At 41.7% G+C, this 15932-nt stretch overlaps 2 protein-coding genes across 3 annotated transcripts; one reads left to right on the forward strand and one right to left on the reverse strand.

Annotated features, from left to right (window-relative positions):
- The first annotated feature begins 170 nt into the window (after nucleotides 1–170).
- Nucleotides 171–4075, forward strand: REXO4 (REX4 homolog, 3'-5' exonuclease). Its single transcript, XM_026049569.1, has 8 exons — nucleotides 171–344; nucleotides 698–1044; nucleotides 1321–1476; nucleotides 1640–1833; nucleotides 2310–2398; nucleotides 2979–3053; nucleotides 3372–3446; nucleotides 3732–4075. Exons 1-8 carry the CDS (start codon nucleotides 171–173, stop codon nucleotides 3828–3830), a joined length of 1209 nt encoding a protein of 402 aa, XP_025905354.1. The 3' UTR covers nucleotides 3831–4075.
- Nucleotides 4076–4221: 146 nt separating this feature from the next.
- Nucleotides 4222–15761, reverse strand: STKLD1 (serine/threonine kinase like domain containing 1). Of its 2 annotated transcripts, XM_026049393.1 has the most exons (19): nucleotides 15746–15761; nucleotides 15035–15130; nucleotides 14488–14532; nucleotides 13893–13967; nucleotides 13152–13256; nucleotides 12625–12695; nucleotides 11987–12102; nucleotides 11468–11580; nucleotides 11206–11366; nucleotides 10524–10654; nucleotides 9892–9975; nucleotides 8962–9078; nucleotides 8624–8764; nucleotides 7622–7750; nucleotides 7019–7156; nucleotides 6018–6146; nucleotides 5371–5508; nucleotides 5009–5088; nucleotides 4222–4494 (listed from the first exon to the last, which is right to left on the reverse strand). In XM_026049393.1, exons 1-19 carry the CDS (start codon nucleotides 15758–15760, stop codon nucleotides 4447–4449), a joined length of 1932 nt encoding a protein of 643 aa, XP_025905178.1. In that variant the 5' UTR covers nucleotide 15761; the 3' UTR covers nucleotides 4222–4446. The 2 variants fall into 2 exon arrangements, with proteins under 2 accessions (XP_025905178.1, XP_025905177.1); XM_026049392.1 differs by lacking the exons at nucleotides 13893–13967; nucleotides 14488–14532; nucleotides 15035–15130; nucleotides 15746–15761 and having other exon boundaries at nucleotides 12625–12698; nucleotides 13152–13165.
- Between the last annotated feature and the right edge of the window lie 171 nt (nucleotides 15762–15932).

Consider the following 15932-nt stretch of genomic DNA (forward strand, 5'->3'; position numbering starts at 1 on the left):
GCCCAGCGGCCCACACGCTGCCCTGCGGGTGCCAGGCGGGACCCTGGGGTCCCACCGGGGCCGGCCCGGCCCCGTCCCCCGTCCCCGCCCCGCTCCCCGCCCCGGGGCCGGGCGCCCTCGGGCCGCGCCGCCTCCCGGAAGGCCGAGCGCGGCCCTTCCCCGTTCGCCTCATGGCGAAGGCGCCGGGCCCCGGGCCGGCGGGCGGGAAGGCGCGCGGCAAAGGCCGGAGCCGCGGCCGGAGCCAGGCGGCCGCGCCGCACAAGGGCCCCGGGGCGGCTGCTGTGGCCGCGGCCCCGCCGCGAAGCCCCCACGAGTTCTCGGCGAACTGGAAGGCGCTGCAGGAGGTGAGGGCGCCGCGGCGGGGAGGCTGCGGCTCCGGTTTGGGCTCCCGTTTGGGCTCCGGTTTGGTCCCAAAGGCAGCGCTAAAGCGCCCCAAAGGCCGAGCCAACGGCCTTATTAAAGGCCTACGGGATCCAATTCCCGTAGCGATTTAAGGGGATTTTGTGGCACCGAGGGAGATAAGGCGCTGGGGATGGAGCCTGGGGCAGTCCCCCCTTGCGGGGATGCGGGATGGGGAGGTGGGCTGATGCCGGGATAAAGGGATGCTCCATCACACCAGTGATCCTGCTGCTGTGGGTGACGCGGGATCGCCCTGCACCCCGGTCACCCACGGGTTGCTCTTTTGGGTCCATTTTAGCTCCTGAAGCAAAAGGCGAAGGGCGCCGAGGAGCCCGACGCCGCGCGTGCGAAACCGCCCGGCAAGAAGCAGGCGCCCAAGGGAGGAGGCGCCCGAGGAGAGGCAGCCGCCAAGGGGAAGGGGAGCGCGGCGAAACCCAAGTCTGCGAGCAAGACCAAGAGCGCTTCTGCTGAAGGCAACCCCCCTTCGGATGCTAAATCCAAGGGGACTGCGGGGGACAAGGCTTTGAACAGCACCGGGAAGGATGGCAAAGGGAAAAAGAAGAATGGCACCATTGAGAAGGAGCGGGGTGATATAAAGCATAAAAGGAGGAAAGCTGAGGAACATGTGGAGCCACAGCCAGAGGAGTGAGTACTTGAAGCTTCATGTGTGTGTGTGAACGTGGATTTTAGAAGGAGCTTTTGCAATAGGTGCACTCTTCCAGACTAAATTTTGGAAGAAGCAAAATATACAGTACCCCAATTACTCATCTATAGCAACAGAACTGCATGGATGTCAGTATTGGACTGGCTTTCACAGAGCTCATTTCTTGATTAAAATTAAAAAACAAGCTTTTTCTACACTATAAAGATGCAGGGTCCTTTTTAATGCTATGAAATGTAACCAAATTTTGTATTTCGCAGGGCTGACATCTGGTTTGATGATGTTGATCCAAAAGATATTGAAGCAGCAATAGGACCCGAAGCAGCAAAAGTTGCCAGAAGAAAAATGGGACTTGAAACGGGCCAAACCAAAGAGGCTGTGGAGCGGGTGCTGGTTAAAGAAAAGGCTTCTGAAGGGTGAGTGGTGTCCCAGTGGGGTAGCAGTGATCGAGATTATCTGCTGCTACCTGCGACTTGCAAAGGCGCCGCACAAGCTGACATCTTCCTGAGTCTGCTGATAGACAAATATTGATGTGTGAACCTCGTGAGGCTGCAGCAAACGTGTCCTGTTGTCTTTAAGGTTGACAAAAGCTGTGGCCATGGACTGTGAAATGGTGGGAGTGGGACCCAAGGGCGAGGACAGTATTGTGGCTCGCGTGTCCATTGTGAACCAGTTTGGAAAGTGCGTTTATGACAAGTATGTCAAGCCCACGGAAGAGGTGACTGATTACAGAACAGCTGTTAGTGGCATTCGCCCTGGGAATATAAAGACAGGTAAGAGGGTTTTTTCCAACATGTCCTTAAGGGAGGACAAGCAGGCTATCACAAAGTCTCCTTGTCTGAGCTTGGGAAAGTTTTAGTTTTATTCTAGAAAATGGAAAATAAAAGGTTGTTAGAGGCTGAGTACATGAAAGTACAAAGTGAATGCTGGGGAAGAAACTTGGGAAGATGTCCTTTATTTAGAGCAGTCTCCAGTGCCCCATGAAAATGCCCTATTTCTTTAATCATAGTATAGAAATAATATAGAAGTTCATTTCCTTTAAGTGCTGTGCTCCTTATGGAATTCTCTATGCTTTTATAACAAGCAGAGTATTTATTGTAGTGTCCGCATTCATAATACTGTAAACATTCATGCAAGGGTTCAAAGGATGCTGCTGCCATCACAAACAAAAGATGCAGTGTTTTAATTGCAGCTTGCTGAGTTGCCTTTCATGTCTAATAGAAAGTGTTTCATTGTGGCTTATTTTTAGGAGAGGATTTTAAAGTTGTTCAGAAGGAGGTTGCTGACATCTTAAATGGAAGGATTTTGGTCGGACACGCTTTACACAATGACTTAAAGGTACGTGGCTGCAGAATTGTTATTTTGAACCCAAGATTTCAATGCTTGGTTGCATTTCTAATTTATCTCCCAGCGATCAGATGAACGTAACTCAATGCCAAGAAACTACAGCTTTAGGACTGTTGGCTCAGTTTCTTGTCATTTCAAGCTGTATCAAGTATAGTTCTCTTCACTTGCCCGCTGAAGTTCTTCAGCTTCAGAACTGTGTTTCAAATAGAACTAAGAATGGACTACTAAATATTCAGGAAATAACCAGCATGATACAAAAACTGTTTGTATGCTTCGCTTGTCCCCAAAACGGAGCACTCTGGATGTCTTTACTAGATACAGGTGTCCAGTTATATCATGTTATTCCAGCACTGCCAGTGGTCTCTATAGGTGATACCTCTAGATGGAATAATGTTTCTCATGTTAAATAGTACTGTGGCTCTTGAATCCTGCCAGTCTAGTTGATCTTAGGCTTGTTTATTCATGGCTTGGAACGGTCTTCTATAATGGATGGCAGGAAAGAGCTGAAAGTTGTGCTTTCAGCTGCAACAATCTTCAGACTGGAAATACATAGGTTTTGTTTTGTTTTCAGGTCCTATTTCTCGATCATCCTAAGAAGAAAATTCGTGACACACAAAAATACAAGCCTTTCAGGCAGAGAGTCAAGGTAAGAAGTCAGGAAAGGACACCTTGATGAACTGAGTCTTGAGCTGCTGACTCCCAATTTCCAGCTTGCTCCTCATGTTTCCTCACCACAAACAAAAAGTGTTAGGGCTACATGCAAAATTCTCAGCATTGTGTGCAAACCTATGCATAAATCCATTATGAATAAATCCATTATGCATAAATTCAGTGAGTAAGTTCGTTAATGCTTCTTGCCAGCTCACCACTAGAAGCAAAGATGTGCTATACTTCAGTTTAAATATATTGTTCAGTACAGATCCCAAACAATGTGAGACAGGTCAATTCTATTTTTTTCTTCTAGAATGTGCGACCATCACTGAAACTGCTCTGTGAAAGGCTGCTCAATGTCCGAGTGCAGACATCGGAGCACTGCTCGGTACGTATCCCATCGGAACATTTCTGGCTGAATTTCTTACTTCTAGCAGCTGGGTTCAGTCCAGAAGCCTGTGGCTTTATTCTTGTCTCTCTCATACCTTAAAAGCAGCTTTTTGTGTCATTAAACTATAGCAGGTTGGATAAAATACTACAGACAGTTTACGAAATACTAATTTTAAGTAGGCGTTAAAACTGATGGAAGATTTAGCTACCTATTAACAATAATGTTCTTAAACTGTGTCAACTGTATTTTGTTAAGCTGTCTGTTTGTTCTGTTTTCTTTCAGATTCAGGATGCACAAGCAGCTATGAGACTGTACACCTTAGAAAAAAGGCGTTGGGAAGCTGCTCTTAAGGACAAATCTAAAGTAAAGAAAAAAAAATGAACTCTGACATTTGAATAATTCTACACTGTGGTTTTTATGTGCAGCATTTGCTGTGTTCCTGTCAAATTCCCACAGAAATTTATAGAGAACTTGGAACTGACATCAGCTGCTTCATAATAAAGCTCAGCAAACAACACTTCCTGACGTGGTATGTGAACACTTTTGTACAAGAATACTGCAGAAATAACCCCAGTTCTGGAGCACATTTATGCCTACTACACTACTGATGCCTACTACAGTTTCAAGAGCACATGTAACAAATGCCTGAATTTGTGAAGTACTTCATCTAATCAATTCATGCAAAAGAAATACTAAAAAAATAAGAAAAAGGGTTGGGTTTTTTTTTTTCCGATTATGATACATGAAGGAAGAAACTGTTACTGCTTTGCTGAAACGTCTAAGGCTACAATCTTTATTTCAGAGAGGTTAGTGGTGTTGGTCTCACATTCAGTTATAGTAACTAAATCAACAAAATACATATATATGTTTCACTGAAGTACAATATCAATCGTACATGCTGGTGAGAAAAATCTCTTAAAATATTTAGGAAGGATCTAAGCATTTCTACTTGAACTGGAAGCCTATAGGTCTTGTTCTTATACAAACAGCTTTTATGTCACTTCTGCAGTTTCAAAAGCGTTGCATCCACAAGGACCATTATCTCCTAGAAAAAAATGTGAAATTTGTCAAATAAAAAATTGTTGTTGCTTCACTTATTTTTATGTTATTTTATTAATAAAAACTGTGTTTAACAGAGGCCTTTAAAACTAGTTGTGTTTTAAATGGATTCTGGGTCTTATTCTGCAAATTCCAAGGCAATGTCACCCCTTCTACGGATGTCAGTTTCAGAAGATTTTTTTGCTTTATCATACTTTTATGACTTATTTCTCCAAACTTGACACTGTTTTAGTGTGAAGAATATAGTAAAATGCTAGCCAATGTTGTAAAAGAGCAGATCAAAAATCTGTAGTACGGAGCGTATAGAAGAAAAAACCTTCCCACTACTTTCTTTAATATAATTATAAATAGTTTTATGAAAATGCTCTTCACCCAGGTACACCCATAATTCTCTAAATTTCCATGATATGTCATTTCTGTTATTTACAGATTATAAAATCCATGACCAGAAATTTGATATGAAGTCCATGCCCTTTACTGTGACAGTGACTTCCACGTACCATGCTAGATGGAAAGCGGCTTTTTATTTCAGACAGCATTTCCTTCATCTTCTGGGAGACCATGTCCAGTGCAATGTCATCTGTGATGTAAATAAACAGGATAATTTACCTTAACTGGCATACAGCTGTGGTCTAGAATAACTTCTTTATTCCTAAGTCCTAGAGGAGGGCAGAAAGGGGACAGGTCTATCAGAACAGAAGGCAAGGTGAACTGCTTGCTTTGCAGAGATACTTATTCAAGAACAACAAAATGGGATGATGCTACAGTTCAATTTTGACATCCTTCAGTTGCTGTTACAATTTTTCCTTGCTACCTTTTGGGGGCAGCAAAAGAGACTGCACAAACAGCCCCACCATCTTACCATATTGAACCAGCTCATTAATCAGTGCACAGACACTTTCCACCACTTCTGGATCATCGCGGTGGAAGCTGTAGGCATCTTTGATCAGTTTTATTCCGTTGCCTTTTGAATCTGTTACAAATCTGAAAGCTGATATTTCTAAAACAAACAGAAACAAACACTGTTGGGATATAATTGGCAGCTGTGGACTGTTTTATCTGCGTTCCAATTCTCCGCTCTAACTAGCATACCTGTAATATTTTTCCAGGAAAAAGTGCCCACCTTCCTAAAGCTTTCCTGAAACATATTCAGGCAGCAAGCAGAAGATAGTATAGACAGCCGATGCTGTCATGCACAAGAGAGGTGCTATTTTTGATATCTATTCTCTTGAGCTCTACCCTTTTACATAACTGAAACAGCTTCACCATAAAATAAGAGGTGAAAAAAAGCTCTCAGACTATGCTGATGTACTAGTTCTTGGACATTCACATTCTGCCCACAGGAAGCAAAAGTAGTTTACACTTCAGTTTCACTACTTCTTCCAGTCCTGTAAGACTAACCCAGGAGAGGAAATACAGTCCCATTACCACTAAAAAGTCTTCAACTACGCAGAAATGTCCACATGTGAGGTGATTTACAATTAATAAAAATGGATTGCTGAATGTTACCAGAAAGCCTGAGAAGATTTGCTAATGCTTGGCAGGCATTCTTCACCAGCACTGGTCTTCCTAGGTTCATCCTGAGAGCATCTAGCAGAAGAGCTGCTGCCGATTCAGATTCATTTTCAGTAAAGCAGCCTTTTAGAAAGAAAAGAAAGCCTTTAAAATTCTCATCATCATTTTTACCTTCTGCCTCCTGTTTCTGAAAGGACTTTTTGATTATGCAACAAAAATGACAAAACATGTGAAAACTTGTATTACAGGAACACAGGCCCAGTAAAGTCTTATCATGAGCTGATCCAGAGGTCTAAGAGAAATTTGTGGGGTGTTTTTTATGTCAAGATTTTGTTTTATTCTCCAGGACATGAAGAGTCCTGAATACTCAACACATTCTTCTACTGGGTACTAGAAATGAGACAAGAAAGCACATTGCTTAGGCTACTTTACACAGCCCTTCTTACCAGAACAATGGCATAAGCAAAGGTTTTGATGCAGCTGTAGTTATGGCAATACTTCTGCATGCATAAGAGACAGACTAGCACTACAGGAATGCACTTATTACAGCACACAATAATGAAAGACGGTTTTATTTTTTAAACTGAAATGTTGTTCCCAAGGCACAAAATTAACAAAGGTTTAAAAAACAAACCCTGTATTCCATTCTGCACAGCACTAATGCTGTTTTCAAAGGAGTAACACAGCAGAAAGTAACAGAGCCAGCATTCTTGGGCATGCAAGATAAGCAAGAAACAGCATTCTGTGCTATACAGGTTGCTATAGGTGTCCATCATTACAGTATCCATTGCAGTATCTAGTTATAATTGCTACAGCTCATCAAAAAAATAACTACATTTGAGAGTGTCAGAGTGCAAATGCAGAGAAGGGTAAGCAAGGGGGTTAAGTTCCTAACTCTGCTGCCATCTGCAGAGTCTGCTCTGATTGAGCAGCCTGCATTTCAGGAGTCACCATCAGCACACAAGTTTAGGGACAAGAAGCCCAGGAAAACACACCTTGGAGTGACAGTGCCCAGACTGCTGAGCAAGCTGCCTCGGTGACTGCGCCGTTCTGGACGTGCTCCTGAAGGACAGCAGAGGAAGCACTGAGGGCATTTTTCAGCACTGCTTTGTCTATGCTGTTCTCTAAATTACCTTTAATAGAGAGGAAATGTATCAAGTAGAATTATTTAATCAAGTCATACTATCATAAGCACATTGCGTATCAAATCACATGAGTAAAAGCTTAATTGATGAAGGCACTGGAGTAATGCAACATTATCAGTATGAAAAAACAGCTGAGGAAAGGAATCTTAAAATACTCTAAAAGAAAGTTAATCTTTCAGACTGCAGAACAGGAATGCTTATTGAAGAAAGCTGAACTTCTCCAGTAATTAGTTTTCTCTACCACTTAATTTATACATGGGGATCACATCATGCAACCTCAAAAATAACCACATTTTGGACAGAACATGGTGGATATGGCTAGACACAGAACTCAAAAGTTCTGTTCAGTTCTGTTCCGTTCTAAAGTTCAGTTCTGTTCTGTTCTAAAAGTTCACAATACCTGCTGCCTCAGGCACATGAATTTAGGCATAATACTTGCTGTGTTCTGCTCACCGCTCACAACCAAACTCCAGAGAGCTCCACAGCAAGCGAGGCAAATCTGTTCATTATGAAGAAATTTTCTTATGCTCATCAGAAGGTCAGGAATTGCTCCAGCTTTTCTTATACTCTCTGCAGCAACTTCTAAAAAGCACAGAAAACAGAAATTGTATCAAATCTGTTTTTTTTTTTTAAACAGTGATATGATCCCAGGGGAGGAAAACGGGTGAACGTAAGCACAGTGTCCATCACAAGTGACCCCTGCAAACACTGCCTGTTCAGCCATACCTGTTCCTTACAGCTCTGAAATGTACAGAACAAAAAAGGAATTAAGAAGGTAGAAATTACCATAATTCACAAGTTAGCAACTCAAACTGCCTCATTCACTGGAGAGTTAGGAGAAAAAAATGTATAAAAATAGCTTGGTCTTAGTAACTTTATTTGTATAAATATAGGCACTTCATTTTTGTCCTTTTTTTAGATTATACTTTCATTACTAAATCCTTCTGTAAACATTTAGAAAAACAATCTTCTGCTGAATGTTGAATTGACAGTTCAAACAGGTAAAAAACCATAATAAATATTTAGCAACTACAAACTAAGGAGCAAAACCCACACAGAGAAATTAGGTTTCAATTCTCCATGGCACAGCCAGAAATAGAATGCAGGTTGTCTGCCCTCCTTTTCCAAACACCACTATTTGTACGATTTGTACTTTCCCAAAGAAGATCAGATAGAGCACTTCTCTAAAATATACACATCTGTAAGTGCCTGAAACCTTAGCGATGTGTCTCCTACTTCCAGGATTGTTATAAATAAGAAACTTCACCACTATTGACCTAACACCTCCAGACATTCACAAATCTCAGCGCTGTCATGAATTCTCCATTGTAACTTTGATTATAAAGGCTAGTATAAAAGTATTATAAAAGTGCTGTAATTTATAAAAGTATTACTAGCTTAGATTATAAAAGTGGGAAAATAAGGAATTTCACCAAAATGAGCAAGGTGACCCACCACTGGATGAAATCATCATCAACAGCGTGCAGACCAATGAAAGCAACTCTTCATTTTCAGAATAATTTCTCAATGTCTCTAGCAGAGAGCTAATCACACTGTCATCCAAGCTTCTTTCCACATCCAGATTACATTCTAGAGCTGTCAAAAGCAAAAAAAAATGAACAGAATGCAGGGATTTCAGTGGCTTTGAATGAAGTCTGAGCTTCCTGCTCTCATTATAAGCAAAACATGAACTGTATTTCTTCACACAATAAAACCAAGAGTTATCTTAAACATGCTTTTTTCTGAAATAAAATTCTTACTAGTTGCAATCCAATCAAGCCTCATTACTGTACCTTGACTAAGAATTTCAAGCAATAATCTGCAGCTATCTCTCTGTAACTTGACAGAATCTATATGAGTCTTCATGGCAGAAGCGATCAGTCCTGTGCATGCCAGCAGGCAGGGTAAAGCTATGGAGAAAAGATGCAAGTCAACACTCATTACACTGTTAATTAACTGCTCGGCCGGTGCCTACAGTTTAAAACTGAGTTCCATTTTTGAATAAAAAGTTTAGCTTTTACAACCTATAGAGGAAAATATTCCACAAGGTTTCTTAACACTAGGAAGACTTGGAGCTTTTGGAATAGCTAATACAGCTATCAATTTATCAGAGCATTCAGGATGAAAAAAAAGCTCAGGAAAAACTGGGTGGTTTCTAGGAATCCATTCTGAGTATTTGCAAAGATGACACTACTACACAGTTGTTGATTTCATAACTGAGTTAATGTGTGGCTTTGAAAAGATTGATCTTGATTAGAAAGATTAATCTGAAAAAAGGTTTCCATACTGGGAGAGAACATTCAATCTTCACACAGCTTATTAGACACACAAAAACTAGACTCCTGTAGCTCACTTTTGCTCTCTTTGTTTTATATCCCCAGGCATTATCAATATTTTGCCCAACACTGATATGTATTACCTTCCACCTGCTCAACAAATGTCAGTTTGCCAGTTCACCTCAGTTGCTGGCTAAAGCCTCACTGAGTTCTTGCGGTGACTATTGGTCTTGTGTTGGTCTTTTCTTGGTTCAAGAAAAGCATTTGTAAGACAAGTAGCACCACAATCCTAACAAATGGCAGCCTATTTCAGCACATGCAAAAATGAAGAATAGGAAGAAAGCAATTTCATTCTCAATGACAGTCAAGAGAACATTTTCCCCCTTACCGTTATCTCAAAATGTAAAGAAAGAACAGACCCAATAAATGAATAAAATACTGCCTCACCATTTTTATCTCCCAGAAAGCCTGCAAGGTGCTCCACAGCTTTAACCTGTGCTTCTTCTCTATTCCAGTATGCGTTCATGAACTCTGCATAAAAGAAGACAATTCTTACTTGATACAAATACTCTCACAAAGCAGATTTTCTATGTTGTGCAAGACACGTGAATTCACATGAATAAAAATATTCCAACTTGTGATTGTTTCAACCATTCACACATTGCTAAGTGTCACAATTCACCTCTATGATCTGGGTACAGGAGGATCGCCTGGAATACTAAATTAAAATAGGGTTAGGGACTTCAAAATAGTCTTTTCAGAATACAATAACTTCATCCTTACTTAGAAGGAAAATGATGGAGGAAATGATAGATTCTTTGCTGGTATAAACACATCCTCTGCTGGCATAAACTGGCTAACACATTGGAATGCAAGCAACATAAGCAGGTTCCCAGATTTCCTGAAGAATCATCTCTAACCCCATTCAACCAGTGCGTTGGGTATGGCTGGTAATCTTACAAGGTTATAGAAAAGGTAACGTAGCAACTCTTTCTCCAGATAATATTCAAGTAACCTAAATAGCTAATAATTCATTTTCCAATCATCATACTATGAAATTCACATTATTTTCTTATTACCTGGAACACTGCCAACTCCTCCCTCAAGGAGCACGTCTAATATATTGAGAGGCAAAGGCTCTTTGGGTTTTATTAAGAAGGAGCCAGCACCAGTCAGGCATTCCTTAATAAGTGGAAAATCAGTCAGAGCCCTAGAGTTAGGAAAGACAAAAAGTAGTATCAGTAAGTTAGAATCGGTAAGTTACAAAGATTTCCTACAAGCTTTGTTTCACTATGATTTATGCCCCTAAACAATACTTCTTTCAAAATTGGATTATTTTTGACGGAAGTTATAATTTTACCTTAAAAATACTATGGAAAGAAAGTACTTTAATCAAGTCATTCTTTGGCTTCAATTAACTGCCTGTAAAATGGCTATAGAACCTAAATGTTACACGTTAAATTGAAATGTATGTATTCTCAGGCTGCAAAAAAATGCCTGTAACATAATTTTATAAAGTAGGTCTTCAAAAATGAAAATTAGCCTCATCATAATGCTCATTTCTAAAAAAAAAAAAAAAAAAGAAAAAGAGAAATAAAGTCTTTGAATCTTTTCTAATAAGTCCATTTGTCAGGGAAATAAGATCAGCAGCCTTTTGCCAATCACTTTCAAACAGCAGCTAGCTCTCCCTCTTTTCGTTAAGGGAGGTGGGTTTAGTGAAAAAATAGCAATAATAATAAAGGGAAAGCATCCAGAACTTACTTTGCTGTAGGTCTCATGCTGGGCTCAATATGTAGCATCATAAATACAATTGTGAATAAAGGCAGAAAGCTGCTATCTCCGTTTTGCATTGATGTCAGAAGTCCCTCAAGACAGCTGGTATCCTGTCTAATATCCCGCAGTAATGAAGTTATCTCTTCTGTCTGTAAATGGGAGAGCATCGGGAGACCTTTCATACACTAATATACAGATATCCTCGTGGGCTCAGGGCATTTAAAATCTTTAAGGAAATATTATTACATACATTCAGAACACAACAGGTCATCATGTCAAGTAGAATACAACCTAGGGACCAGATGTCGGATTTCTCACTAAAAGAAAAACTGAGTGTTTCTGGAGCCATCCAAGACTTGCTATCTGTTGAAATAAGAATCATATGGTAATGTTGCTGACATTGTACTACATGCACAGTTTGCCTGGCACAGCCATAATCTGTAGGCTCTAGCTCCGTGTCAGATATTTCAGAGATATACAGCATAATTAGTCTTTTTTTTACTGACCATATGCCATAGAACACTGTAAGAAACACATTATAACTAATGAATAATTTTCCAAGATGTTACTGTGCATGCATAAAGCTAAACGGGCTCCCAACAAAATTCGTTGCAGAGAAGTTTTGTCACTCTTTATTCATGAGAAGAAAAAATAGCATAATGCAGAGAGCAGGGGAGAATGTGTATTGTGTTTCTTTTATTTTTCTCCGAGGATTAAAAATAAGTACCACGACCAAATAATTAAATAAATAAATAAAATAAAAACCTACTTTCTTCCACTCTTATTTTCCATTTCATTTCATCAGTCATAAGTGCTTCTGTACTGAAGTCACAAAGCATGAAGGATACTTCATCAGTCACAAGAACGTTCGATGGCTTGAGATTTCTACAACACAAACAGCTTCTGTCAGCGTGTGAAATCAGAATGCAATACTGTATAACTATGGGCTCCCAGCATTTTTACACATGCAAAAAAAATGATAATGAACTCAAATACAATCATTTCCTTCCTTTAATGAAAAATGCTTTAAAAATTTACTGCAACGTAGATTTATCTTAGCATCTAATAGAATGCTTTAATCTGTTACTTTAGATACATGAAGAATAGATTGTGTGCCACGGCCATTAAAATATGAACACTAACAGAGACAGTTCATTCGTTCCGAAGAGCAAATACAGACTATCTAGCACAACTTTCAAATGGATAATTCTAGATAAAACTAAAGAATTAAATGACTTTCAAAAGTCACAGAAAACAAAGCTATGTACAAAGTGCAGAATTCCTATCTGCTAATCCTCCTTTTTGAGCAGTTAGATTCGATATGTCTTAAGTGAACAGTTGTGCTGAACATATAGTTGCTGCAAAGAACAATCACCTCCCGGACAAAGAGAACAGATTTCTACTCACCTGTGAATAATATTTCGCTCGTGTATATAAAATAAAGCATCCACCATCTGCCCCAGGAACTTCAGAATCACCTACTGACAGGAATATACGTGAAAGTGCAAAGTAAACGGAGTAATAGAGAAATAAAGCATTTCACATGAGAGAATTCCTTTGCTTGAAGCAGGGTCCATTCGAGAAGCAAGTAGTATTTTCCTCATATAACAGATCTGTTCAGCACTCTGTGTACTACTAGTACAGTCAGTACTAGACAATTGCTATTATCCATGTATTTTACAGATGAAAATTAAAACAAGAACAGATTTAAATGTTTGAGCACCAGTTATACAAAGAGTTGTTTATTATTATTACGACAATTTCACATTGATTCAGGGCAAAACCACAGTTTATCAAACACGCCTTAAGAAAACCACTGTGGTTGTGTTTTGAAGGTTTTGGAGAAGGCTTGGAGAAGGAGGGAATCAGAGGAAGAAATCTAAAAGCAGAGAGTCTCACTCATTTTAATCAGATGCATCTTCTGTGCATTTTACCTTGTCTGTTATTTTCTCTGACTTCTGCCTTTTTTGCTTGATCAGAGATGAAAGATCTCCCTGGCCTGAGTGTTGCATTACCAGACAAAGGAATAGAGATGATATCTGTAAAGAAAATTACACCCAGATTGCCTGTTTGCAGATAATAATATATCCAGCAAGAAAGACAAAACCAAGCTCTTGGTCAAGCAGGTAGGTGGAACTTCCACCAACACCAGCATGTTCTGAGCTTATTAATCTCTCACAAAAGAGACAGTATTTCCTTTATCAAAAATATAGCATACATTTATTTCAAAAACATTAGCAGGAGTCTTTTCTTTGAAGCTGCATGGGACAACGCAAGTCAAATATACAGCCATAAAATCAACATGAATTCTCCTGGAGTGCTGAATCATGTCTGCAAGTACATATGTCAGAGCTTTTGACTTCCTAAACCTCCTATAAAAGGGTTTTTAAGCAGGCATACTGAAGACAGTACAAAAGCAGCTTAAGATGATATATGCACTATAAAATGGAACGGAATAAGCAAAAAACTAAACATTATAATTTAGGATCAAGCTCTTGATCCTGCCATGTGGTAGATTCTGACCCACATACCTTCCTCAGTATGTTTAATTGAGACTTTAAAAAAGCAGGTAAGTTGCAGATCAGATAATATTTTTTAGTGTCTCACAGTAACAACCCCAAATTTGAACCAAGAAAAAAAAATTAACAAGTGCTCCAGTTGAATAAATCCTGTACCTTATTATCCCATGTTACAAACAATTCCTTGTAAACACAGATGTTTGGATGACGAAGTTTCAGCAAATCCATTGCCTGCACAGAATAAAAAAAAATCCAGAGATAAAACTTACTATAGCTACATGCTCCATCCCACTCAGCAAGCCCTTAAATTGTATCCTAAGTCAGTTCCTTGCTTCTTCATGTCACATGGCTGATTCAAAACTTTCTAAGCATAAGCTCAAATATCCCCATGTTCCGAAGTCAAGTCCAATGGGAGACTAGTGTCCTGAAATATTTCAGGAAGATTCAACTCAATGCAGTGCTGTAACAGCCTGGTAAGATGTATCTAGCATTCAAATCTGAAAACACAGGTATGGAAGTCAAGGTGGTACTTCTAGCATAGACATTATTTCCAGTAACTGCTCTTAAGCTTAAGCTACGGAAAATATAATAGCACTACAGAGATATCGTAAGAAATAGTCTTACTCAATACAGATCTTAACTGTGTACATTTGCGTGCACTGCAGACAAAGGGCTTTGTTCTATTTACAAAGTTCCCTTACAGACTTTGGGCTTTGTAAGTAAAATTAGTAAAGAAAAGCTGCACAGATACCTCCTTCAAGGCCTTGTTTGCTTGCTTTTCTTCAATACATTCAACCTGTACCAAACAAACAGAAGATGATGATGAGACTCTAACACAGAGACAGCCAACCATTAAGCCAATAAAGATGTCACAGCGATCTTGCCAAGACCATCGGAACCACAACATGTGTATGAGTTGGCATAAATTTTAAATTATAGCTCTCCATGGCAACCACTCACTAATGTTTGGACCATTCTGCTGGGAGGTGAGCAGACACTGAGGTCTCAATCAGCCCAGGACGACTGGCCAGTCCTTTGTCTGTACCGTCAAAATACTAGGTTAAAACATGCTGGATGGATGCACAGGCTGTGCTCCCTGTTTCCCAGTTCTAATGCCAATATTCCAGTAAAACAATCCAAATGCTGGAGCTGTCGGAGGCAGCAGCGCGGTGCAGCGTGTACATCTGCTCACCCAGCGGCCCAGCCACTTTGCCTGTTTGTCTCTTACAATCAAAAGTGACCATGGAGATGAGGAAGGTGCTGGCAGGCTCTTGTTTTCCTAGCAACCACCTTCTCACCTGCTTCATGACGTACTTCTTGCCCGTGCTCTCCTCCGCTTTCAGCTCAACCACCAGCATGGTGCCCAGCGCGCCGGGCGGCAGCTGCTCCAGGACCTGTGGGACAGGGCAGAGACCCTCGTGTTCTCAACCCGCTTCGAGGCAGGGGACGAACGAGGCACAATGTCCCTCCGAGCCCCTTCCCTACAGAGCCTCTCCAGACCCGGGGCGCCTCGCGCTGACGTGAGGGCCGAGCAGATCCCCCTTCCCGTCTTCCCTGAGGTGCTGGACTTCGTATCCACGGGGCCATGCACTCCTAGGACCCCTAGGGCCATGGACCCCCTCTGCAATGTCATGAACCCCTCCCAAGGGCCATGGACCCCCCTGGGCCCTCACACACACCCTGCCCAAGGCCATGCCCCCCACCAGGACCACGGATCCCCCCCAGAGCCTCAGCCCCTTCAATGTCCCGTACCCCCTCCCAGTGCGGTGTAGGGAGGGTTTATACACCCCCTCCCCATGACCATGCGCCCCACAACAGCCATGGCCCCCCTCCCCAGCATCATGTACCCCCTAAAAGCCTCATAACCCCACAGCCCAGAGCCACGTTCCCCCTGAGGGCCTCCTTCCCCTCCCCAGGCCCAGTCCCTCCCACCATTTCCCTAAGCAGGCCCCCTTGCCCTCCCGCCATTTCCCCCACGCTGCCCGAGGCCGGACAGCTCCCACGGGCACCTCGTATCTCTCCATGGCGTCTCCGTGTTCCCTGGTGACCGCGGGCAAGGAGGGGACAGCGGAGGCGGAGGAGGGAGGCCGCTCGGGAGCGGGGCCTCCAGCTCTCCCGCCCTCAGCAGCAGCGCCCCCGGCCCCCGCCGGCGTCCATTTCGCGGAGCCGCCAGCTGCGTGTGGGGTGTTGATGGTG

The sequence above is a fragment of the Nothoprocta perdicaria genome, unplaced genomic scaffold (assembly GCF_003342845.1).
Source record: "Nothoprocta perdicaria isolate Ctin4 unplaced genomic scaffold, notPer1 scaffold_6, whole genome shotgun sequence".
Taxonomy (NCBI): Eukaryota; Metazoa; Chordata; class Aves; order Tinamiformes; family Tinamidae; genus Nothoprocta; species Nothoprocta perdicaria.